Raw genomic sequence first — 26399 nt, 5'->3', positions numbered from 1 at the left:
GAGAGACATGCAATGATTTTAGCATTAGAATATAATGCATCATAGTGTGGCAAGGGTCTCGGAACACCTCAGGGTTCACAAGGTTGGTGGCACTCTGTCTGGAGTGAGGGCACGTAAGAGGTGCTACTTCCAGAAAGTGAAGTGAATCAAGATTAGCCACTACTGAGAATTAGTCCTATTGAATAGCAGTTCATGGGGCAAGAGCATTCTGAAGTTAGTGAAACTCTTTACGTCGAGGGAGGGAGGGAGACAGAGACAGAGGGAGAGGGAGAGGGAGGGAGACCGAGAAATGGAGACAGGGAAAGGGAGACAGACAGAGGGCGGAGGTCGACAGAGGGAGGGAGGCGGGGGAGGGAAGCAGAAGTGAGGGAGTGAGGGAGTGGGGGAAGGGGAGTGAGGGAAGGGGGAGCGGGGGAAGGGGAGTGAGGGAGGGAGGAAGGGAAGTGAGGGAGGGAGAGAGGGAAGGGGAGTGACGGAGGGAGTGAGGGAAGGGGAGTAAGGGAAGGAGAGAGGGAAGGGGAGAGAGGGAGAGTGGGAGAGTGGGAAGGGGAAAGAGGGAGAGATGGAAGGGGAGTGAGGGAGGGAGGGAGTAAGGGAAGGGGAGTGACGGACGGAGGGAGTGAGGGAAGGGGAGGGAGGGAGGGAGGGAAGGGGAGAGAGGGAGAGAGGGAAGGGGAGAGAGGGAAGGGGAGTGACTGAGGGAGTGAGAAAGGGAGTGAGGGAGGAGGGAAGGGGAGAGAGGGAGAGTGGGAAGGGGAGTGTGGGAAGGAGAGGGGGAAGGGGAGTGAGGGAGGGAGGGAAGGGGAGAGAGGGAGAGTGGGAAGGGGAGTGACGGAGGGGGTGAGGGAAGGGGAGTGAGTGAGGGAGGGAGAGAGGGAAGGGGAGAGAGGGAGAGTGGGAAGGGGAGGGAGGGAGAGGAGGAAGGGTAGTGAGGGAGAGGGGAGAGGGGGAGAGGGGAGGGGAGAGGGGAGGAGAGAGGGAAGGAGAGAGAGGGAGACAGAGAGAGAGGGAGTGAGACAGTCAGAGTGAGGGAGAGAGAGTCAGAGTGGGTGAGACAGAGGGAGACAGGGAGAAAGGGAGAGAGAGGGATGGAGGGAGGGAGACAGAGAGAGAGAGAGAGAGAGATAGAGAGAGTGTGACAGAGATAGAGAGAGGGATGGAGGGAGGAAGACACAGAGAGAGAGAAAGAGGTAGAGAGAGAAAGAGAGATGTGTGTATGCCGGGTCTGGTGGCTCAGTGGACGAAGCGTCCGCTGCAGGGACCTGTGTTCAACCTCATGGCCACAGTTTTTTTGTTGTTGCTCTAGCCCCGCCCCCTCCCCCACTGACCCCGCCCCCACCGGTGCGGCCCTCGGACCCAAACCACAATGTAAATTTGGCCCCCGAGAGAAAGTTTGTGAGTACCCATGCCTTAGAATATCCCCAGGCGTCAGTCTGGATCCGGAAACTTTTGCGTAGCAGTACCCCTGCGCGTCGGTAGGCGTCGTCTGCAGGCGTCCCCTGCGGCTCCGCGTCCGTCGTCGGCGTCGTGCGCCGTGATGACGTCGCTGGAGTATATAGACGCCGCCTCCGCGCGCTGACGTCAGTTCTTTTTTCCGCGCCAGTTAGCGCAGATCCGAAGAGCAGTACTCCGGTCTTTTGACCAAAGTTTTTTTTTTTGATTACTATCTAACTCTTAAGGTGCAGGTAGGATGCCCGGTTTTAAGAATTGTGACGGGTGTGACCACACGATGTTGGTCACCGACCACCATCGACTCTGCCTCCGGTGCCTGGGCCCGGACCACGACGTGGAGTCCTGCGTCGACTGCCGGGCCTTAACGAGTAAGGCTAGACGGGAGCGGTCCCGCAAGCTACTCGAGCTCCGGGTGTCGGAGAAGTCGGGGCGTCGTCATCGCACCCCCGACTCCCCCCGACGCTCGCGCGATGCGGCCAGGGGTTCGGGTAGCCCCACCCCCGCGTGGGTCGCCGACGCTGCCTGCTCCATACCCGTCGGTCCCTGGGCAAGGCGCGTCGCGCGAGGAGATAGAGGAGTTCCTCATGGCCATGAGGGCGCTGTCTCCTCCGGCGGGGCCTACGGCGCCTGCAGGCCCGGTGGTCCCGTCCGGGGGCCCAAGCGGTTCGGGTGCTCCAGCCCCGACGCCGTCGGGTGCTCCGGCCCCGACGCCGCCGGCGGCTCCTGCCCCGGCGCCGCTGGGACCTTCAGGGTCGACGCCGGCTGGTCCGCCGGCCTCTCCGGCGCCGATTCCATCGGGGCAACCCATGGTGCCGCCTCCGCGCGGTGCCGCGACTCCGTCGCCGGCTCCGGCCGGCGTCGGGGCTCCGGCGCCGGCTCCGGGCGGCGCCACCCCCATTCCCTCTCCTACTCCGGACGCGGAGTCGGACCGGCGTCGCCCGACGCTGAGTCCGGCGCCGATGGGGCCCATTGACCCCGAGGAGCCGGTCTACATCGTTGACTCAGAATATGGTGAGGATGTAGATTATGGAGAGGGTTGGGAGGGGTCTGAGGACCCTCTGTCACGCGAGTGTCAGTACGACGTGGACTGGACAGGTGACTTGGGTGAGGCCAGTGGTCTGGACGATTCTCCTAACCCTGGTTTTGTCTCGCCTCCTACTGTGGCTTTGGAGGCTGGGGCTGCTTATTCAGTGGTGTTGATGAGGGCTGCCAAGGCTTTACGCCTTGAGCTCCCCGTCGCGAAAGTGAGGCCTAACATCCTCACCGAGGTCTTCAAACCGCAGTCATGCCCACAGGAGCCTCTGCTGCCGTTCAATGAAGCCTTGACAGACGTTCTTTTGGGCACGTGGTCCAGGCCCGCTTCAGGTTCGCCTGTTGATAGGAACGTGGCCAGACGCCACCGTCCGTGTCCGGACGACCCTAAGTTCCTGTCCACCCATCCCACCCCTGAGAGTCTGGTGATCCAGGCCTCGACTTCCCAAACCGCATTCCCGTCGGCCCCGCCCGACCGGGAATCAAAGAGGTACGACCAGTATGGAAAGAAGGTCTTCTCGTCCCTGAGTCTGGGACTGCGGTCTTGCAACACCGCATGCCTCTTGGGCCGCTACACCCACTCTCTGTGGGATACGGTCGCGGAGTGTCTGCCGCAATGCCCGCAGGAGGTACGGGACAAGCTCGGTCAGGCTATGATTGAAGGCCGAGACGCGGCGAGATATTCCATCAGGTGTGGTCTTGATACGACCGACTCGCTGGGCAGAGCGATGTCCACGACGGTGGCGATTCGTCGCCACGCCTGGCTGAGATCCGCCAACTTTTCGGCGGATGTCCAAAATGCTTTGATGGACATGCCGTTCGATGGCAGTCGCCTGTTTGGCGACAAAGCGGACCACGCGCTTGAGCGCTTCAAGGACTACAGGGTCACGGCCAAGTCCTTGGGTCTCTCGACCCAGCGCCAGCAAACGCGTTCGTTTCGCTCCTTTCGTGGCCAGGGAAGGGGCGGTCCCACACGTGCTGCCAGCCACGCACCGCAGAACACTTCTCAACGCGGTGGCGGCCGTGGATTCCGCCGTGGAGGCGGTCGGGGACAGCGGCGAGGTCAGACCACACCTCCCCCCGCAGCGACAGCCTCCAAATCCTCCTAGTCCGTGCTTTCAGGCCCATGTGACGCCAGTGGGTGGCAGGGTTCGCCATCACCACTCCCGCTGGCGCACTATCACATCGGACAGGTGGGTGCTGCAGCTCGTCTAAAGGGGCTACTCCCTCCCCTTCGAGACCACTCCTCCAGCCATGCCACCGCAGAACCACCGTGTGTCGGGGGACCACTTGACACTTCTGCAGGAGGAAGTTACGGCCCTCTTGGCCAAGGGGGCCATCGAGCGCGTTCCTGGGCCAGAAGTAGGGTGTGGTTGCTATTCCCACTACTTTCTGGTACCCAAGAAGGACAAGGGGGGCCTGCGACCTATCTTGGATCTACGGAACGTCAACGGCTTCCTCCGGAAGGAGAAGTTCAAGATGTTGACTTTGGCTCAGGTCTTGGCTGCTCTAGACCCGCAAGACTGGATGGTGGCGTTGGACTTGCAGGATGCGTATTTTCACATCCCCGTCCTGCCGGCCCACCGGCGTTACCTGCGGTTCACGGTAGGCCACGAGCACTTTCAGTTTATCGTGCTCCCATTCGGCCTTACCAGCGCCCCACGGGTGTTCACGAAAGTGATGGCGGTGGTCGCAGCTCATCTGCGCCGGTTAGGGGTTTCAGTCTTCCCCTACCTCGACGACTGGTTGTTAAAGGCGGGCTCGCCCCAGACAGTCGTCCACCACCTTCAGATGACGGCAGACCTCCTGCACGAGCTGGGGTTTTCCATCAATGTGCCGAAATCACACCTGTGTCCCTCTCAAAAGCTCCTTTTCATCGGAGCGGTTCTCGACTCGGCGCAGTTTCGGGTTTATCCTCCGGAACGGCGGGTCCGGGATATACAGGCTTTGATTCCCATCTTTCAGCCGTTATCCCGGGTTTCGGTCAGGTTGACGCTGCGGCTGCTGGGGCTGATGGCTTCCTGCATCCTTCTGGTGCATCACGCCCGGTGGCGGATGCGGGCTCTGCAGTGGGACCTGAAGTTTCAGTGGGCCCAGCATCAAGGCAACCTATCCGACCATGTCCTGATCTCGGAGGGCACTGCGAGACAGTTGCAGTGGTGGCTTACGGACCGCGATTGGGTCAGAGGCAGATCCCTCTCCCTTCCCCAACCGGCACGTAGTTGTGACGGACGCGTCCCTCCAGGGCTGGGGAGGCCACTTGGGAGAGGCGGAGATCAGAGGCATCTGGTCTCCGGCGGAGTCCCGGCTCCATATCAACATGTTGGAGCTGCGGGCGATTCGACTAGCACTGAAGGCATTCCTCCCCTTTGTCAACAGGAGTGTAGTGCAGGTGTTCACGGACAACACCACCGCCATGTGGTACTGCAACAAGCAGGGCGGAGTGGAGTCGTGGACCCTTTGCCAGGAGGCCCTGCGTCTCTGGCAATGGCTGGAACGTCAGGGCGTGACTCTGACGGTTCAACACCTGGCAGGTTCTCTGAACGCCAGGGTGGACGAACTCAGCCGTCGGTGCTTGGTGGATCACGAATGGCGTCTGAACTCGGACGTGGCGAAAGGCCTCTTTCTGCAATGGGGAGAGCCTTGGTTAGATCTATTCGCCACAGAAGAGAACGGGCAATGTCATCAGTTCTGCGCGTTGGAGTTTCCAAGACGGCACTCGCACGGCGACGCCTTTCGGCGCGAGTGGAGTTGCGGTCTGTTGTACGCCTTTCCGCCTATACCACTTCTGCCCAGAGTGCTGAAGAAGATCAGGCGCGACCGGGCCCAAGTTATCCTTGTGGCTCCGGACTGGGCTCGAAGGTACTGGTATCCCGAGCTACTCAGCATGTTAGTCGGTCCCTCGATCCGCCTGCCCCTTCAGGAGGACCTTCTGTCGCAGCAGCAGGGGACGGTCCTCCACCCGAACCTGTCCAGTCTCCACCTCCATGCGTGGAGATTGAGCGGCGACAGTTGAGGCCATTTGACTTGCCTCCTGAAGTCTGTGATGTGATTCTGGCAGCCAGGCGTCCCTCCACAAAGTCGGTATACGCCTGCCGGTGGAACAGATTTGTGGCATGGTGCACAGCAAAGGCTGTGGATCCCCTTTCTGCCCCTCTCTCCGAGGTTCTCCTCTTTCTTCTCTCTCTTGCCCAGCAGGGCTCTGCTCTGGGCACTATCAAGGGCTACCTTTCTGCCCTTTCCGCCTTCTTAAGGCTACCTGATCAGCCATCTTTGTTCAAGTCCCCTATTGTAACGAGATTCTTGAAGGGCATCACGCACATGTATCCACCTGTTCCGTTCGTGATGCCTCAGTGGGACTTGAACCTGGTTCTGACTTTCTTGATGTGCGCTCCCTTTGAGCCGCTTCATTCCTGTCCTCTCCGTCTCCTGACTTTAAAGACGGCCTTCCTGGTTGCCATCACCTCTGCCAGGAGAGTGAGTGAGCTCCAGGCTCTTTCTGTCAAACCTCCTTTCATGTCCATTCATCCAGACAAGGTGGTTCTGAGAACTAGACCTTCTTTCCTGCCCAAAGTAGTTTCTGCTTTTCACATCGGGCAGTCCATCACCTTACCCTCCTTCTTCCCGCCTCCGCATCCTTCAAAAGATGAAGAGCGGCTCCATCGTCTGGACCCAAAACGTGCGCTTTCATTTTATATGGATCGCACACGCCAGTTCCGGGTGGATGACCAACTGTTTGTTGGCTACGTGGGTGAGAAGAAGGGAAGGGCGGTACAGAAACGGACCATCTCTCGGTGGGTCGTCCTGTGCATCAAAGCGTGCTACTCTTTGGCTCGGAAGGAGCCTCCTGTTGGGCTGAGAGCCCATTCCACTCGGGCCACGGCGGCTACTACTGCCCTGGGCCGGGGAGTCCCTTTGCAGGACATTTGCCAGGCGGCTACGTGGGCCTCGCTGCACACCTTGGCGAGGCACTACTGCCTGGACAGTCAAGTCCGGAGGGATGGCTTCTTTGGCCGTCCGGTCCTCCAGGACTTTCTGGTGTAGGATTGTATTGGTTCGCAGACCCACCACCGGGGTTGGTATTGCTGGGGTATCTATTCTAAGGTAAGGAATCTAATACTAACCTGTTTCTTTCAGATGAACAAGTTACTTACCTTCGGTAACGATATATCTGTAAGAAACAGTAGTTAGTATTAGATTCCTTACCGCCCCACCCATCCTCCCCGTTCTGCGAACTGATACCTAGGGTTAAGGACATCCCTTTCAGGGCCCTAGTTTCAAATGGCACCAGTGTTGGTTCTCACATGGCTCTGCGTGTTCTGGCGCGGAAAAGCTGTGTGCAAAGAACTGACGTCAGCGCGCGGAGGCGGCGTCTATATACTCCAGCGACGTCATCACGGCGCACGACGCCGACGACGGACGCGGAGCCGCAGGGGACGCCTGCAGAAGACGCCTACCGACGCGCAGGGGTACTGCTACGCAAAAGTTTCCGGATCCAGACTGACACCTGGGGATATTCTAAGGTAAGGAATCTAATACTAACTACTGTTTCTTACAGATATATCGTTACCGAAGGTAAGTAACTTGTTCGTCTGTGCCTTTGGTGGTTTGTATGCAGATTCCAGCTTGAGTGTAAGAAGGTGGCCTACGGGCCATCTACAGCATCACACAGCATTGATCTTGTTGCATAATCCTTTGAAATCCGGTATTTCAAAGAAATCCTTATTCTCACCCCCCTTTGTTTGCACTCTGGTTGCTCATGGGTGCTTGGAAGCAAATACTATTTTTAACTAGAAAAATAGAAGTGAAAGACGGACATGGGCCTTTCTGAAGCAGCTAAGGCACTATGTGATGCCCCCCCCTTTTAGAGAACGCCCTTCATTTGTATTCCATCGTGTCAAAACTTTCTTCCCAGAAGGGATCTGAAAGTATAAATGCCTTTTTAACTGCTAAGGTTTCAATAACACATTGAAGACGTGAGAGACAGCTTCACTGGGAGACCCTTTAACAAGAACAACTAACAGTCAGATGGCATAAATTCCAACTGGAACTCGAGCCAGTAGATGCAAAGGTCGTAGGGCAGCAAGGACAATGTAGAATAATATCAAAAGTGTCTGTGCACAGGTGTTGCAAACATAGAACACTCCCTTTTTAGGATTCTACAAACTCTTACAACTTCGATATTGGCCTAGTGAGGCCAGGCGGGCCTATCTGGCCTCTCCATCTGTCAGAATGTGGGAGCCCTAAAGACCCTGTTTAATCGCCAGCTCAGTGTTTGCTTCCATACACCAATTGTTTCGAATTAGCAGGGGCCTTTTTAGGTTTGTAACTGGCTTTTGCTTGCATCATTTCTGGTCTAAGGTGGTTCTATACTCGAACACTCCTATTATTTTTTTTTTTTTTAATAAAACATCCTTATGACACTGAAAGCTCTACTAGCAGGGATTACCTTGTGACCCCTTGGCATTGAGGGCTTGCTGGAATATACTCTGCTCTGCTACTGAATTCCCTTGAGGCATGTCTAGCATCTTTGCTTCCTCTCTCCTTGCTGCAGGCTGTACACATTTTCATCCTTAAATGTGCTTTACTTTATAATTACCACGACATTCGAGTGTGGCCTGTTCGTTTGTTCCAGTGCTTATTTTAAGTGGAGCCAGGACATAGGCTTCTACCTGGCATCGTCATTTAAATGAAGTTAATAATAACAAAAGCATATGCTTACAGAAAGTCAGCTAAAATAAATAGTAAACCGCAATGAACATCAGAAAAGAGCATACAAATTACAGTTAGTGCATATTCCACACCCAGAAATTAGACAAGACTGGCTCCTAGATCATCAGTGTGTTGTTTTTTATTTTTGCTCATATTTGGGAATTACTTCACCTTCGTGATGTGACTCATTGGGCAGGGAGAAGTTCAAGATCAAATCCTGTTCCCCGCAATTGGGCCTCAGTGGTTTAGCCTACACAGTCTGTTCTGGTGCTTATCTTCTTAAAAACACATGGGCTGGTCCCTAAAATGTATCTTAAGAACCTGAGTGAGGAAGGGGTTTGTGCTGGTGTGGCAGACCTTACCTTGTGTCAGTGCTTTATTTGTACCGGTGGTTTCCGATGGTTTTCAATGGTTGACACCGTCACACAATTCACCAAATGGTGGTGCTGTCTTTTTTAAAGTTTGGGATGAGCACTACAACTGTGTTTATTAAGTCGATATTCATTCAAAACGAATAATACCAGCCTCTCATGCCATTATTATAGCTTTGCGTGGCCTGAAATAGTCTGAAGTGTCACACTTGTAGGAGTGCGATGGTTAGGTGTTATGTTGGTACTTCAGTTGGCGTGGTGTGGGTGGTGCAGGCTGCTGTGGCCTTCTGAGAAGGCTCCTGGCGCTTTATTTTTTTTTGTTTTACAAATTAAGCACTGATTTTCCTTGCTATTTGATCCAGGCAGCAAACTGCAATGCCACCACTGACCAGAAGCCCCCGACCACCTCTGGCGGCTTTTCAACCAATAGCCTGGCTGCAGAGCAACATGCACGCTGTCCAGGAAGGAGGGCATCTGTACCTCTTTATTTCCATTGTTTGTGATAGCAGAACTGCCAATTCACTAAATGGCAAAGGATCACCGTATTGGCTATCGTTCTTTTTTTTCCATTGACCTTTTTGGAAATAAAAGAACTGCTGCTTGGTCCCCCACTGCTCTGCAGTGTTTGACTTGTGAACGATTAAGTGCCAGGGTCCAAGGTATTTCACAGAGGCCCACATTAGCTGAGGATACCTATGTGTCACTTTACATTGTACGTTTAAGTCCTAGTTTTAGCATGTTTTTAAATTGTAATAGTTTTATGTTACGCTAATGAAAACTGCTAAAAAGTACACACATCGCCACCATGTCTCATAAATACGTGCCAGTATTTACTAATAAGTGGCAGTGCCCAACACCGGCAAATACAATTACAAATTAAGCACTGTTACTTGGTAATTTAGGAAAGATGCAGACTGGACTCCGAGAACAAAGGAAGTTACAGAGAGTCAGGGTCCCTAGAAATAAGTGCCGATGGGGCCCAAAGCATGAGTTAAGTGTTGTGTTCATCATGTTTGGCTCTCACCGCATCTGAACTTGCAAGCCTGGTAGAAGTGTTCCGTAACCACTAAAACAGAATATGAAAAACTTTAGTAAATGAAAGCTAATTTTGAAATACGTATCTTAAACTGAAGGAAGAGTACCTCAGGTTCACACACTCTTTTCAGAGGGTGAAATGCTGCCAGTGCGGGCACTGGCTTTTCACAGTTCTGGTTCAAAGTCCCAGCATGGCTGACACTCTTCATTGTCCTGGTTTTCATGAACACCCACAAACAATGCTGTGGAAGTTTTACAAGCTTTTATTAATGGAGGGTTCAGCTAAAGGGATAACTCACTCTGTTGGAAGACATATAAGGTTGTAGATAACAGAGAAAGGTTCTCTGTAAAGCATACACTTGTTCATTCTCTGGCAACGATTACGAGTCAAGCTACACTGGTAGGTTATTTATATAACAGCCAATAAATAAAGATAACCTGCCACCCTTATTTATTGGATGTGACAAATAATGCCAACTGTGAGTTTCACATTATAAATGCCGATTTTGGTGGCTACTGCACCAGTATCTAGGGCACTCATAATCGAGGCCATTTTGTTTATTCTCCTGTAGATTGAGTGATTTGGCTTTATTTCTTCTTCGTGTTGTGATTTTTCCCAGCAGTATTTTTTGTGATTGTCCTTTACTCATTTTCCAGTTTTGGTTTGTCACCAACGTTATTTATTATATAGTTATTAAGTCTTTTCAATGCCTCTCTTGATTTCATCTGAATGGTGTATTTTGGTGAACGCGTTTTCTGTTGCCTATGATGCTTTCTGTCAGAGCCAAGCTAATTGGCCCTTGCATTACTTCCTGGGTGGTTTCCTTCGAAGTGAAGAATTAGCTGAGTCTCCTGTGTTGGACTCACCAAAGTCGAGTTGGTTAATCAATATCCCTCTACCAATGCTCCCAAAGTAAAAGAGTAATTCACCCTTCAATACTCTATAGGTTTCTCCTTGCAGGGAAACTTGTTTGTTCCACGATTCCGCTTACTTGGCCATCTTGTAATGTGCTGGTTTCTCTCAATGGTGAGGGGGTGACGAGGCCCCTTGTTAATTTCCTCATATGTCTTTTGTCGTTGGGATAAACTGTTTGTCTACTTTTCCCCTCCTCTTGCTCATGGAGATAGTAAACTGCACATTATTATCCTTGCAATGTCTCCCTTGTAAATGTACTTAAAAGAAAGTTTGGTTTCTTGAATTCTAGTTCTTCCCTCTCACTCCTCATGAAATATTCGTTTGTCCTACAGGTGGGGTGTATTTGTGTATTATCCCCCAAACATACGCTAACTTAATCTGTGTTGCTTTTACTTCGAGGCATGATGTGTCACCTTCCTAATGCTGTTGACTGGTTTCTCCTCAAGGCAAAGTTTGCTTGGGCCCAGTGCAGCTGTTCAAGGAGCTCCAGGATGCGGAGCGGGACCTTGCGGTAGTGGAGAAGATCACCGAGCTCATCAGCACTCTTCACGGGACCTACCAGGTATGAAGAAACTCATTCTGGGGCAGCTTCTCCTCATCTCTGTTCTTAGATCCTTACCAAAGCGTGACCCTTTCATGAAGCATGAGGTGTGCCTTGTGCTCCACCTTATGAGGAGTGGTGGCTGCCTGCGACAATTCCGGTAGGAGGGGTAGAAAATCAATAAAAGGGTTGGGGCAAGGCGGGGGAGGACAAAAAAAGTAATTGACCTACCTGGCCACACGCCTCAACTCCATCCTCTTCTGTTCCAGCAGGAAGCACACAGGCTCCCCTAAGCCAATCATAACGCTGCTGTCACCATGACAGCAGCGTGGTGATTGCGCTCAGAAGGGAACTATGAGCCTGTGCATGTTCCTTGCCAGGCTGTGCATTACAGCCTTGTGGGGAACATGCAAAGTGCGCATGACTGTTTGTCCGGCCCAAGATTTCCTGCCAAACCGCCATGCACACTTAATTGTCCCAATTACTCCTCCCCTTCTGGCTGTGATGGCTGCCCCTCCACACACTGCCCAGTAAACCTCCCTCAGTGGAAAAATAAAATGATAATAATGTTGCGTTATTATTTTATTTTCCCTTTTTCCACCTTGGGGTGGCACTCCACCGCCTTAGCGGAGGAGCCGCTGCTGCTTATGAGACTGGGTAACACTGTGATAAGTATGTTGGATTATCTCATATTCTGTTGTGCCCCCTGGAATGAAACCCTTCCGTGGCCCATCACCGCAGTAATCATAAATACTATCCTATTATTTCTATGAAGTGTTACATCAATAAAGTCTCGATGCACCACAGATTATCAGATGTAACTGCTACTCAACTCATTTACATGGTCAAGTGCCCCCCACCATCAGCAAGCATATTGCATTACTTCACCAGTTATAGCAGGTAGACCGACCCCACAAGCTTCGGACAAAGAGCCTTAACTTTGCTGTAAATGATTTGCTTGTGTCTCCAACATGGCACCCATCATTGCAAAGTTAACTTACTGTCCCACGGTGGCCACATATTGTCTGTTTGGTCAGAGCCCTTCAAGATACTAGCATGTTTTTCCAAGTGACAGACATTGATCTATGCCCTCACGTGCAGCCTCTGTGACAGAGCTTCTTGATATGGCAAGCATGCTGCGTTGTTGATGCAGAGTGCACAGTTCCTTTTTGATGTTTTGGCGTAGAACCAGTTCATCAGAGATGTGATACCATAGCATTCCTCAACCCTGACAGTCTCTCTGCACCAGCAACAGCCTTCATGATCCTCCACGTGGAGCCGTGTCGTGGCAGGAAATCCTTGGCGCCCAGTACTCAGGGTCCGCAATGGCAGCATGCTCTTGGCTTTGCTCAGAATTGGTGATTATACGGCAGGTTTCATTCTGCAATTGTTCTTTCTCTTCCTCCTGCAGAACTTGAACATGACAGTGGCCCAGGACTGGTGCTTGGCCCTGCAGAGGCTTATCCGGGTGAAAGAGGATGCTATTCAGTCTGCCAACAAATGCCGGCTGCGTCTCATGCTGCCTGGGAAGCCTGACAAGTAAGTGAGGAGCAGACTGGGCATGAGACCAGATAGAGGTACCAGTAGAAAGGCAGACTTGCCATCTCGCATGGGGCCACTGTGTGTCACATCATATGAGTTCAGTTCACACGGTCACCTGGTGACTGTTATGTTTGGGGGTCTCTGGTTGGCACAGGTAGGTACTTGTGACAAATAGGGACCCTTGCCTCTAGTCAGGGTAAGAGAGTACACTCCGAAAATAACCCCTGCTCACCCCCTTGGTAGCTTGACACGAGCAGACAGGCTTATTCAGAGGCAGTGTGTAAAGCATTTGTGACCACATATAGTAACCCAGTGCCAACACTACAGATGGACGGATGTATGACGTTACAACGCATACTTTTACAACGCCTACCTTTACAACACGGTTATTACCACGCATACCATTACAACGCATAGAGCTTTGGGGTGCTGGATAGTGAATAGTTTAATTTACTATTCCAACTCCAGTCCCCGTGGATAGTAGGGAAGGTTATTGGATAGTAAATTAACCTATTCCCTATCCTAGAGCGCCCCTCAGAGCAATGCGTTGTAATAGTTTGCGTTGTAAAAGTTGCGTTGTAATGGTAGGTCGTTGTAAAAGTTTCGTTGTAAAGGTTACATACCCAGATGGAAACCACACAAGGTTTTATATAAAAAATAAATATACTTTATATAGACTTAACACAAGACCATGAACGATAAAAATCCACAATACTGTACATAAGATGGTAGTTTTAGCTTAATTCTGTTCAGTTCTTAAGATGCCACACTTTGTGTCAATCTACCTTACGATGCATTGCGCTTCCACAACAAGCAATGTTGCAGCGATGGAAATGCGGCAAAGTTCCAGTGCAAAGAAATAAAGACGTGAAGATCTTCCAGATGCGGCACGCTTCTCCGATGATGCCAGAAGTCTCGATTCTATGCGTCAGCTGCAGCGGCGACACCCTTGTTCAGCGATGCGACGGAAACAGCCTCAGCTGCAGCACTCTTCTCCGACGTTGCGAGAGGCTTCCGCACAATGCGACAACTACAGCGGCGACATCCAAGATGCGACGGCGGCGCGCTTCTCCGGGGAATTTGAGGCGCTCGAAGTGGTGCAATACGACAGCTACAGCGCCGACATTCAAGATGTGACGGCAGAGACGCGCTTCTTCCTCGTTGCGAGACACTTCTCTCGATGCGGTGCAATACGAAAGCTACAGCGCCGACATTCACGATGCGACGGCAGCCGCAGCGACGGAGACACGCTTCCTCTTCGTTGCGAGACGCTTCTCTCGATGCAGTGCAATACGACAACTACTGCGCCGACATTCAAGATGCGACGGCAGCAGCAGCGGCAAGCTTCTTCCTCGTTGAGTCGCGCTTCCAGCTCCTTGCGACACGTAGTCCCTCAGAAGGCAACAGCAGCAGGCACTTCCAAAAGAACTCTGGGGAGCTGGGGATTGAAGTCTGTTGTCACTGAGACTTCAGCAGGAGGCAAGCTCTATTCCAAGCACTTGGAGATCCTTCACAAGTTGAAAGTAAAGCACACAAAGTTCTTTTTCCTCTCTTTGGCAGTCAAGCAACCACTGCAGGCCAATCCCCCAAGCAGCACTTCAGCTTAGGGATAGTCTCCTCAGTTTCTTCAGGTTCCTCTCCTCAGCAGAGGTTTCTTCTTGTAGTCCAAAAGTGATCTCATTTCATGGGATCAGGGTCCCAATACTTATACCCCAAAATCCTTTGTCCTCTGAGGGCAGAGGGGCCTTTGCCTAGTCCAAACCAGTTCTGGAGCATTCTGTTTACATGACTCCTTCTTTCCTTTCACAGTGCAGGACAGAAACATCAGACGCCCCACAGGAGGCGGAGCCAGCATTGGGGAGGAAAAGCACAGCCCTGGAGCACTTTGTTGACATGATTCCTTCTCTCCTTTCACAATGCAGGGCAGAGACATTAGACACACCACAGGGGGGTGGAGCCAGCACTCTGGGGGGCAGGCACAGTCCTATTCCGGTCCCAGGTGCAACTCCTCCCTCCCACCTAGATGTAGATCTCTCTATTCACCACTGGCCGGACTCATCCTTTCTCCTGGAATCCCCCAGCCCTGTCACACAAACTCCCGACAAGGAATACACAACCTAGCAGAGGCAGGCTTTGGTAGTTAGACAAGAAAATACCTACTTTCTAAAAGTGGTATTTTCAAACACAGAATGTTAAAATCAACTTCACTAAAAGATGTATTTTATCATTCTGAGGTCAGGCATACTAAACTCGAATTTCTACCTAGTTCCCTGAGTCAGTTAGGATTATAAGATGTAATAATCTAACTGCCCTTTCTTGCCTATGGAGAACAGATAGCCTTGCAATAGTAAGAAAACAAAAATGGCTGTAATTCACTATTAGAACATGCCACACACACCAGGGCATGTGGTACCTTATACTTACAATGCACCCTGCCCTTGGGCCTACCATAGGGGTGTCTGATATGAAAAAAAGGGAAGGTTTAGGGACTGGCAAGTGGGTGCACTTGCCCAGTCAGCATGGCAGTACCAGACTGCACACAGGCTCTGCAATGGCAGGCCTTAGACACATCTTACAAGGCTGCTTCTTTGGGTGGCACAACCGGTGCTGCAAGCCCACCAGCAGCATTCGGATTTACAAGCCCTGGGCACACTCAGTGCACTGTACTAGGGTCTGATAAGTAAACCAAACAAGCCAATCATGGAATCACTCATTTATACATCAGTTTATAATAGGGAGAGCAAATGGACGTTAGCACTGATCAGCAGTGGTAAAGTCCCCATAGTCTTAAAACCAACAAAAACAGGTCAGACAACATATAGGAGGAAGGCAAAAAGTTCAGGATGACCCTGCAAAAAGGGCCAAGCCCAACAGTGACAAACTGATATCACACGGTGGCAGGCAAGGCAAGCTGAAAATTAATGCAATGAGTGGGTTTCCAGCTCGCTTTAGAGGCGCTAGGCAGCCAATGTCCATTAATGGGTGAGAAAACACCCCAGGACATCAGTAGCAACCTCAGCAACTTTTTTCGTGGGGGATCAGGTTTGGGGGGGGCGGGGGGCGGTGGAGGGATCGTACAGAAGTGCCTCCAAGGCAGTTCTCATTTTCAAGCCTCCCTCATCCAAGACCACGCCCCGTCCTCAAGCAGTGGATTTTATTTTAGAGTTGGTAGGTCTGGAAGGGGCTTGGTGAAGTAGAGGAACCAGAGAATTAGAGACAGAGAAGAATAGCGGGACTGGAAAAGGAGAAAATAGACACTGGGTAGGAAGTGGTATGTGAATACGTGTGAAACATGGTGTGGTACAGACGGCTTGGGTAAGTGTTAGAAAACGCTAGCGTTCAGATGACGGCTCTAGAAGTCCGCAGTGAGCGAGGTGGTCAGGGACTACTGAGACAAGTTAAGAGAGAACTAGACACATGGGAAGGGCAGGAGACTGAGCAAAGGAAAACAAACGAGGGTCAGAGATGGTTGGGTGCAAAAGTCATTGTGGGACAAAGGCCACAGACAGAGGAAAGCCTGAACTAGTGGAAATATCTAGGTGAAGGAAAGAGGAAAGGGGGTGGGTATAAGGAACTTAATATATGATGGTGAAGAAGCCTAATGGGATAGGTGAGAGAAATTAGGCCAATTGTGATCTACGTGTGGGCAGAAGAAAGGGGTAGGATCAGGACGGAGGGCTGAGGCCCCCTGGATTTATGTATACTCTGTGCTTAATTTGTGTCCGTGTTTGCAGGTGGGACCCACCTGCACTCCCGATTAGGTACCTGCACTTATTTTCCTTAACAGACTTTGATCCAGTGCAAGGGAGAGAGTACATACACAGCACGCATACGATCCAATACTGTCACCATCATGTATTGTGCCACCCCAGGTGCACATACATCCAGCACCCACACAATCACTCTGTGTGCACTGCTCAGTACGGTATCCTTTCTGTATTGGGCTATGGTGTTCTGTTTGCAAGCACACATTCACCGTGTGCATGCTGCACAATACTTCACCCTTCCTCTATTGTTAGTCTCGCAAGCACACATAAACCCAGCACATGCTTTCATTGTGCACTCACTGCACACCACTACATCACTCATATAATGTTTTCCTTGCAGGCATACATTCACTCAGTACATGCAGTAACCATGCTTGTACTGTCCAGCACTGCTCTGTCCCTGTGCTGTATCCTTCCCAGGCACCCACACACACCCAGAGCAGCCACTATTCATGCGCTATGCACCACTCTACATCTAACTGATCTAGGTAAAGGGTGAGTTAAGCACTGGGCAGCCAAACTTTAAAAAGGCGCGTGAGCATGTAGGCCTCTCTGTAGTGACACCGGGTAAAAAGGACCTGTTCATTCCTACTGATCACTTCACAGTATGCTGCCAACGCTGTGCTCGTTCTGCTTATATCTTGGTCAATGCAGTAGCCTTTTACTGCTATGAGGGTTGCGCTTTGGGTGCCCCTCCTGGTCCAACAAGACCACAATCTGAGAGACAGGACTATGTTATGGTGCACACGCATGATCCGTATTTGCCTATAACAACAAAAATCAGCATTGTGGAACCAGACAACAGTATAGTTGTGTACTTAGGGCAGAGGTCGACCCCATTAACCGCTTGACCACGGCGCTAATTCTGCCGCGCTGCGGCGGTTTGAAAAGTGGGCGGGCGCGTCCAATACTGGGCGCGTCGGTTACCGGACGTGCACCGCACTAGCCAGGTAGGGCTCGCGATGGCCGTTGGCCGACAGAAGCAGCGAACGGGTTAACAAGCAGGGAACATTTCCATCCCAACAAATCGGTAGTGCAAGCAATGTAATCACCTCCAGCTAATGGCAAAACCTTTTATCCACGCCCCATCAAGACTCCTGAATCACAACTAGTAGAAGAAAAATCCTGCACACACATTCTTGGCTGGTGAATGCTTAAAGCACCTTTCCATGATTTTGTTGGATGTTTTAATTTTCAATTCCTTATATTGGAAATGCTGGGATTTTAAGAGCTTATTCTGTCACATCACCATCCTGAAGCATCATGGGGTTTCGGGTGGAGGGGCATGCCGCTAATGAAGTACGCATAAGGGTGTGCGAAGGGCTGGTCTGGTGTATATCAGGGTTGTGTAAAATGGGCTGTAGGTCAGCTGCAAAAGAGGCGGCTTGAAAAAGTTTTGTATCTCTTTTCAAATGTCAAAACTAAAATGAGGATGTGAGTATATGTAGCAATTGAAGTCTAAAAGCAAAGAACCATTAGTTGCGCCAATTTGTACTGCTCACCACTGCCAAAAATGGCAGGAAGATGTACTTGACAGGAAGCTCGATGGAGGCTGACAGCAAATAATTGCATTGTTAGAGCGAATGAAAGAAGTGACAACAATCACTCTCAGTCACGTGCATAAGGGAAAAAAATACCTGTGGTACTCACATGCACACGATACACTGTATGAAAGGGTTCATTTTTTTGTGCACTTTAACCTTTTGCCTTTGTTCTATTTTACTCAACGTTACATTGAAAATGAATGCATTAGTCTTCCTCCATTTTTTTTTTTTAGAAATTCATACCTGGGCTGACTAACAAGTTCAAAGTGATGTTCCTTTTAGATTTTGAAATAATTCTGAGCCTTTGCTCGTAATTACTCATTTTCTGAAAAATGTACCTCTGCTTTATAGTGTTCTTATCTGCATTAATGCTTGTTTTGATTATATTCATGCATTTTATATTCGATAGCTTGGTACATGTGTGCTTCTGAAAACCAGTGACAAATTCCCCTAAAATGCTGTAAAATTCGGAGCTGTGAGGTAAAGAAAGCTCCATAGGTTCTATCCGACCGTGAATTGCTGCAAATCTCATTGTTTCAATGAATTCATTTTCTTAGTCCCTTTAACTTCTCAGCAGCCAATCAGGACCGGCCTGGGGAACGATGACCCCTGGCAAAACGCTGAAACCAGCCCTCGCCTCACTCTGGTTCTCCCCCTTTCCATCCATCCATTCTCTGCTTGTCCAGCCACCCACAGCTTTGAAAACTGGCCTCCAGGGGCTGCAGCCCTGTGGGAAATGCATCGAGGATAAAAGGCCCACCCAGCCTTGCAGCTAATTGGTTCCCTTCCTTCCCTTAGCATCACAATTAATTTAATCAGTGAATACAGAAATTGCACTATGCGGTTCATTCCAAGCGCGTGGTCCATGAGCACTGATCCTGGAGAATAAAGAAATCACTTAAAACCTTTTTTGCGATTAGCACTATTTATTTGCAGAGAGTTGCAAAACGGCAACAAAAAAGGTTGCAAACAGAACAAACTTTTAAAATCACACATTTAAAAGCAGAAACATTTATTTCTGTGCAAAGAGTAAAAACTTCACTGTGTGAAAGAATCAACAAAGAAAATATCAGTTCCATTATTTTTACTGCAGAACTATCATTTGTATCACACATGGTACAAAACTATTTTTTTCTGTAAATATAGAGATATTTTCTTCAAGTAGTATCCCTGCAGCGAATGGAATGTAGCATACTCGGGTATGTGTAAAATGCAAGATTACAAATTAGTGCTCACCCTGTAAAACTGGTGTTTGATGTACGAAGGCTTAAGAAGGGATGTTTCTTGTGCAATAGAGACATGGATCTCCAGGGCACATTCGACAATATTCAAATGCGATGGTCACTCTTGACTCCAATTTACTCAGAGGAAAGCACGAGCTAATATTGGTTTGCATTTTATTTCACTGACAAAGAAGGTAAAATTAGCAGCTACAGCTCATTAATTCATTAACTTTTCCAAATGAATTAGCCATGGTAGTAGTTTGGTCCGCTCAGTTATGGAACGAGTTTAAGCCACCCTGAGTTTCAGGCCTTTTGACGCACTCGCATCTATGGGCTCTTCTGATCATGAGGTAGTCAGCTCTCATTTACTCAGACAAGCTGCTTGAGCACCAGCTTCTGGTAAGGATTCGATTAATGAATGTCTTCCTCGGGGAGTTTCCGGCATTTTTAGAGCTGGGCAGGGGTTTTCATTCTTTTGAAGGGGTTCAAGCGTTCCACCAATCTTACAAGTCACTTTTCTTTCCCGCCGTGCAGCTTCACAAGGTGGGTACCACTTATCCTCCTGCCACCTTCTCCGTTTGTATTGGTCAGGCGTGTAGTTGAGTTGTGGCAGCGAGACAATTGCCATTAAGGCGGTGGACTTTGTCGTACATGTAGCAGATGAGGGTGGTGGGTCCTGTTTGAGAACTCCTGCATCTCTCAGTGATATCTCGCATGGTGGACTGTAAAGCGCTCCTCTCGATTCAGCCTACATACATGTGAACAGGAGAAAGCGCTGCAAGAGGGTTATCTTCCGCCGTCTCTTCCTGGACTCCTCCAGCTTGCCTATGGGTTACTTCCTGTTCACACGCCCTTTCTAACAACCTGGGTGCCTCAGAGATCCATCTTGTCGCCCACGTCTATGTGCACCTGCCGTGTGATGTGGTGTTGGAAATGGGCTCTAACGGTTTATTCTTGGCTGAGGTCTCCCAGTAGCGGAGCTGTCTTTGGGCCAGGGAGGACTGTATATCCAGACATTTGCTCAGATTAAATCCAACTGAGACTGAGTATTTTGTTAATGAATTCACACTCTTCTATTCCTGTGGGCTTTCTGTTGTTTTTTTCTCTTTGCAGCTCAAATGCTTACACTGGAGGCTTTTTTTTTACTCGCATCTTTCTTGACATTTCTTTATATTTCCATACTCCTAAGTCTAAGCTTGATCGTGGCTGTGCTTTTCAACTTGCTTTATTGGGCTTCATTTGTAAAATAAGATCTCCGAGACCCTAAGTTTTGTTCAGGAACCTGTAGTGAGTGCTATCGGAAGTAGGGGTCTGAACCTCAGGGCTGCTTACACTTCATTCTACCTCCTGCCTCTATACTCCACCACCAGACACTACCTGCCTCTTTGTCTCACACAGGTTCAATTTCATCCTTGCTCTCTTCTGCAGTCATTGTTTTCCATCTTTATCTTTCTCCTCCTTTACCCCTTTTGTGTTTTTCTTTCTCTTGCTCTGGCTCAAAGTTTGTTGAGGAAAAGTAAGTGCCAGTCCCCTAAAATGAGTGCCGATGGGCCCCACCTGCAACCACCAGCTTAAGTATTGGATATATGATATACTGTTGTATCACAAAAGAGATATCCTTTGGACTGTATTTCAGGACATAAAATACTATCAGTTATATGTTTCAGAGTACATCTTTGTCTGTTGTAGGAACTTGAATGAGTGAGACTAAGAAAATATGTCATTAAAATAGTACACATCCGTGTTCTCTTAATTTTGAGGACTAAGACCCCGGTACTATGATGTAGACATTTCTGCTTTGACGTAATCGGAATGACGACGTGCCGCTGTTGCACGCTAAAAAATCACTATTTTAAAAGGTACTTCTGAGGTTGAAACGAGAAACCTATAAAATCTACCCAATATGCAAGTTTCCTCCTAAAAGACGGCTGCACAAATTTGGCCGGAGAATAATACGCACATAATACGGGCAGGCGCCACAGCAATTATCAAGTCCCCACGAAGGGTGTTAACCTGTTTGCTGCTTGCGTTGGCCAATGGCCGTCGCTGGCGCTACCTCCGTAGTGCTGCGCATGTCCGTTGGCCGATGTGGCCCCGCCCACGCACAAAACGCCTGCACGGTGGTGGATTTTACACCGCGCTTAAGGGGTTAATAAGATACATCCTATATTTTCCCCATTGGACACTGTAGAGGAGGACAGAGATATCTGCCTTAGACTCCGACTGCACCTTCACTTCCTGGGATCGCCGTGTGTCCTCTCCCTAAGTTACAAGAGGTGTTTTTAACGGTTCCAGTTTAAATCAGATTTTTGGTGAGAGTGACAATTTCCGTCTTGATAAAGATAGTGTTGTAAGGTTTCCATCGAAACGAATCAACACCCCTTAAGAATAACACAATCCGTGAAGAAACTGGGACCATTGAGTACTTATCTACATTATAATACCGGGTCTTTGTCCTCAAAATTAGGAGAACACTGATATTTACTATTTTAATGACATATTTTCTTTGTCTGTTTTATGTACTCTCTTTGTAATTTGATATGTTTTCATGTGAGTGTAAAGAAATTATTTTGATGTGCCTACAACTTGCATGTGACGTTGAATTTATTTAAGATGTTTTTTAGAAAACAATATAATTTAATGTGTACAGACATTTTTAGATCTATGTATTTTATGATCTTTTTTAACCAATTAATAGATTTATTCTTTTCTATATAAATGCTGTCCATATTGTTACCGTGGGCATATGGGTATACTTCCCTTATATGAATGATATGAACTTGAATGAGTGAGACTAAGATGAACTCTGAAACATATAACTGATAGTATTTTATGTCCTAAAATACAGTCCAAAGGATATCTATATTGTGATACAGCTGTATAGTACCCTATTCCTTTAGTTTAAAGGGGTTCCTACCATTTTTCGAGAAATATATGATATACTGTCCCAGCACTTGCTTTTTTCGTGGTAGCCTGGTGTCTGGGGTTTGGTGTACTCTGAGACAACACACTAGTACAGTGATACTTATCAGAGAATGATAAGCCATGTAAATAGATACTCCAAGAATATTGCCTTTTACACATATATAGACTGCACAAAACTTAGAGTCCTAACTATGGGAAGTCATCCTTAATTGAAGAGGAAACCTCACACACCTTTGGTGTTATGCTTCCACATAGGAATCATCTCCCCACCCTGGTAGTGAACACAGCACTATAGTTCACATAGAATTCTCCATATTCTGGAGATCTTTGTTCTTGAGCACAACCTCGGATTTCTATTTTAGATAGAATTATTCAGTCCGGTCTAATCCCAGAATTCTAGACTAATTATTTTTCCCCATCTTGTTTGTGTTTCTCTCCTATATCTTCTCCAATATAGGTCTTGTATTTTTACTCAGCAAACAGGTAGGACAGATGGTAAGGGCCTAATTAGGCACCTTACTTGATAAATGTAACCAGTCTAAAAGAAGAATTATTTAACGCATCTACCACCATTAGGGATTCACATGCCCTAACGAATGCCCCCGACCGTTTGGGCTAGTTACCAATGGGCAGAAATATTTTGGCTGGTGAGGGATGGTTGTGAGCCATTACACTCCAAGATATCCATCCAATTTTTGATTTTTTTAATCATACCTAGTGTCCCAATGAATAAAGGTAATTCTCAGGGTACACTAAGGTATTTTTAAGTTTTCATCTGGATCCCCATTTCTGTGGTGTTGTCTAGTAAGATTTATGCATTAACTCCCTCCTAACTAGCCTGTCTAAGAGGAAGTTGAGTCCGCCCTGGAGGCGCTGTCCTACCAGGGTGGGGAGAGGATTCCTATGGTGAAGCATGACACCAAAGGTGTGTGAGGTTTTCTCTTCCAATAAGGATGACTTCCCATAGTTAGGAATCTAAGTTTTGTGCAGTCTATATACGCGTAAAAGCCAATAATCACGTATCTACTTACATGGCTTATCATTCTCTGATAAGTGTCACCGTACTATTGTGCTGTCTCAGTTTTGTGAAGGGACGTACGGTGCCATACCCGTCTCCTCTCCCCGATCTGAGTTTTCATACGTTTGGTGTACTCTATCTGCACTTCCCACTCTGATATGTATAATTAATTCTGCAGAATATTTAGTGGATGGGTGCAAGCAGATTTACTTCTATTACTTCTATTTCTTCACTGGTTGCTTTTGAACTTTGGGTCTTGCCTCTTCACCTTTGTGACCTTTGTTCTTTCCCACCCTGTGCCTCTTGTGGAGAGGACCCACCCGGGCACTGGTGGTTTCCGGACCACTGGAAGAGAGGATGCACTTGGCCTGCACTTTACCAGAGGTTCTGTTTCAGGCTAGGCTTTTTCAGTGGCAGCCCTTCACCTCTGGAACTCCTTGCTCGGGGAGAGATGCACAATCCAGCTTTATAGCCATTCAGGGAAGCATTAACAATGGTATTCAGCGCCTTATTTATGATGCCACCTATTTACTTATGTTTTAGTCTTTTTATTGCTGGGATTAACAGCATCCGTCTATCCCACGGACCCGAGAAATGAATTCTTAAACAAAAGTCAATAAAAGATACGGATTTATGCAAACGTGTTTTTAGGTCTTGCCTACCGTGGCAGCGCATGCGCTGTTCGCTCGGCGAGAATTATTGTTAAGGAGGACTTTCAGAAGAGGGCTCGAAGCCCCACCCCTCATTTCCATTGGCTGGTGTCACCTTTTTATGCTAAATGGTGGCCTGCCATTGGAAATTAGGGTTTTTGGTTCACACCCTTTCGCCTCCGTTCCGGACTCGGTGGCCTGCTTTGCTGCTGTCACAAAGCACTTTCTTATCTTTATGGGGCCATGTGTTTCTAATAAGAAAACACATTCCTCCATAAAGACAAGAGATCGATGCTTGTAATTACTACTGGGTCTGACACCAGAAAGGACTCGCCCCACAAACCCAAACTCGTGCTTAAGGCTTCAGCTACTGGCCAAGCCACTGCTTGAGCTGTGGAAGGTGTGAAGACCTTGGCGCTGCAGGGCTGTCACTTGGCGACCTTTCTCTGCAGGTAATCTCCTTGGACAGCCTCTCTCCACAGGTGTTTGTCGTACTACTAACAGCGGTCACAGCTGCAAAGAGCGCCCACAGGGGGCGCCAGCGAACCAGAGGCCAGGCATAGACTCCGAGAGGTTGGTAACGTGACATGAAGCGGTAGAGGCTGGGTAACTCATAAACCACGGGTTGCGCTACAGAAACCGCTGCGTAGCAAAGCTAGGGTTACTTTAGTTTGATGAGTGAGCAACTTACCAACATTAATCTCATTCAACAGGGCTGTGAGATCCTGCTTCCCGCCAGGGATCTTAGACACGCATACTGATGAGGCTGGATCGACAACACCATTTCCTATATGCATACTCCGTAAATAATCAGCATTGCTTGTTCCGTCCATGTGAAGCCGTTCATTCAATGAGAGGCGGAGCGTGCAGCCGCTAAATGCTGTGCCGGGTGAGTCAGTCTCTCGCGCGCTTTCAGTGCCAACATACAAACAATGTAGAAGTGGCGAGCCGCAAGCGTGGCAGTCACGTACATCAAAATTGTCTGGCAGCTCATAATGAGGGCCAAAGTCTAAATCTGCCCTTCAATCAGCAGAATATATAAATCCCCCGCAAGTAGCTCCATGTCGTGTTGTTCAGCCATCCTGCACTTATAGCCAACAGTATATTGCATTCTGGGAAATGTAGTTTGCCTTTGAACATTGGAAGTTGGTCTCGAAAAAAACAGCCCGCGGGACTCCAAGGTGTCACTTACCAAGGTCCTGCTTTGCCGCTGTGGGAGACAAGGTGAAAACACATATGCGCTGTCATTTCAAAACTCTAGAATCGCAACAACCAGCACCTGGAGTGGAGAGCACAACGGCCCCATAGTACAAAGGCTTCTGAACACAGCCTGGTCCAATCATCTCACCAACTCGTAGCCATTTTTCATACCATTTCAGGTTACAGCAGCAGGAAACCCAATTGAATCAGAGACAACTTATTTGTCCTATTTTAGCTGATTTTCTTTTAATGAATCGTAAATGTTGTTAAATTAAAAATGAAAGTAGTCAAATGCTTACAAACTGTGCTACTTTATAAATTGCCAGGGATTACTATGTTGTGATGTATTTAAGTGTGCACAGAAACAAGTACATGTGTGCATATTAGGACGGTGATATGCAAAGTAGATGCACGTGATGGCAGAAAATGAAGATGCAGTGTTGAGAGATTGATAGACCAATTGTTTGTGATACCACAGATAACAAGATACCATAAAAATATGATTTTGGAAGAAAGTTGGAAATGAGGAACCCACTACCTTCTCACACGGCACTGCGGGGGCCCTCGGGATATACCACAGGTGTTGGTGTGCATATGACGTATGAAGGAAGATCTGTGTGACAGGCTAGTTTAATCAGTTTTTTTCTGGCACTGAAGTATGCAGCTAAACATATTATATCTCACCTTGGCTGAGCAAAGCCCGAGCCCGGCTAAAGATTAAACCATGTACTGACTGAAGCTCCAACAACGCTCTTTAAGAGTTTTTGGACGCATGTGCAGTGCTTGGGCTGGAAATTGCTCCTCCTATAGTGTGTCACGTGACTTACCGTATTTTCCGGCGTATAAGACGACCCGGCGTATAAGACGACCCCCTACTTTGCTTGATAAAATTTAGGTTTCGTGCTATACTCGCCGTATAAGACTACCCCCACTTCCAGCGCAGTCTTGTAATGTACCGATTGCTACCTCATGTATTTTGGTTGCTCGCTATTGTCACTTTTGATCCATGTAACTTCATTTTGTAATTGTTCCTATTACCGGTATATGCTCGTTGTTTGGGTTTATGAAATACGTAAACGGTTCCGCTCCACTGTGAAATGTAAATACGGTAGCTGTGCCTTCAGAGTGTCTTATACGGCTTGGGATTGTGTCGGTATGCGATTTTATATAGCGCGGACTTTACCCGTTTGTGTCAGAGCGCCTTACATACTCTCATGTATTTTGTTTGCTCACAATTGTCACTATTACCTTATGTAAGTAACGTATGTTTTTGCAATCTGTTCTTTTGTAATGTTTCTCATTATGTTTCATTTCTGTTCCTAATGTGAAGCGCTCTGACGCCTTCGGGTAAAGTCCGCGCTATATAAAAATGCATAAATAAATAAATACAGTAACATTCCAATACCCCCCCAGCCCCCGCGGTGCGCAGGGAGGGGGAGCTCTGGCACTGGGCCCTGGGCACGGATGGCGG

At 48.6% G+C, this 26399-nt stretch overlaps 1 protein-coding gene across 5 annotated transcripts in view; it reads left to right on the top strand.

Annotated features, from left to right (window-relative positions):
- The window catches only part of ARHGEF10L (Rho guanine nucleotide exchange factor 10 like), a 640241-nt gene that overhangs the window by 495376 nt on the left and 118466 nt on the right, over positions 1-26399 (top strand). For all 5 annotated transcript variants that reach the window (XM_078643336.1, XM_078643335.1, XM_078643338.1 and 2 more), the window contains 2 exons: positions 10965-11080; positions 12471-12598. In XM_078643336.1, the coding sequence (XP_078499462.1) occupies positions 10965-11080; positions 12471-12598 (244 nt within the window). The remainder of the gene's footprint in view (positions 1-10964; positions 11081-12470; positions 12599-26399) is intronic.

This window comes from Lissotriton helveticus, chromosome 5_1 (genome assembly GCF_964261635.1).
Source record: "Lissotriton helveticus chromosome 5_1, aLisHel1.1, whole genome shotgun sequence".
Taxonomy (NCBI): domain Eukaryota; kingdom Metazoa; phylum Chordata; class Amphibia; order Caudata; family Salamandridae; genus Lissotriton; species Lissotriton helveticus.
The sequence above is the reverse complement of the archived record's forward strand: the minus strand, read 5'-3'. Positions and strand labels throughout refer to the sequence as shown.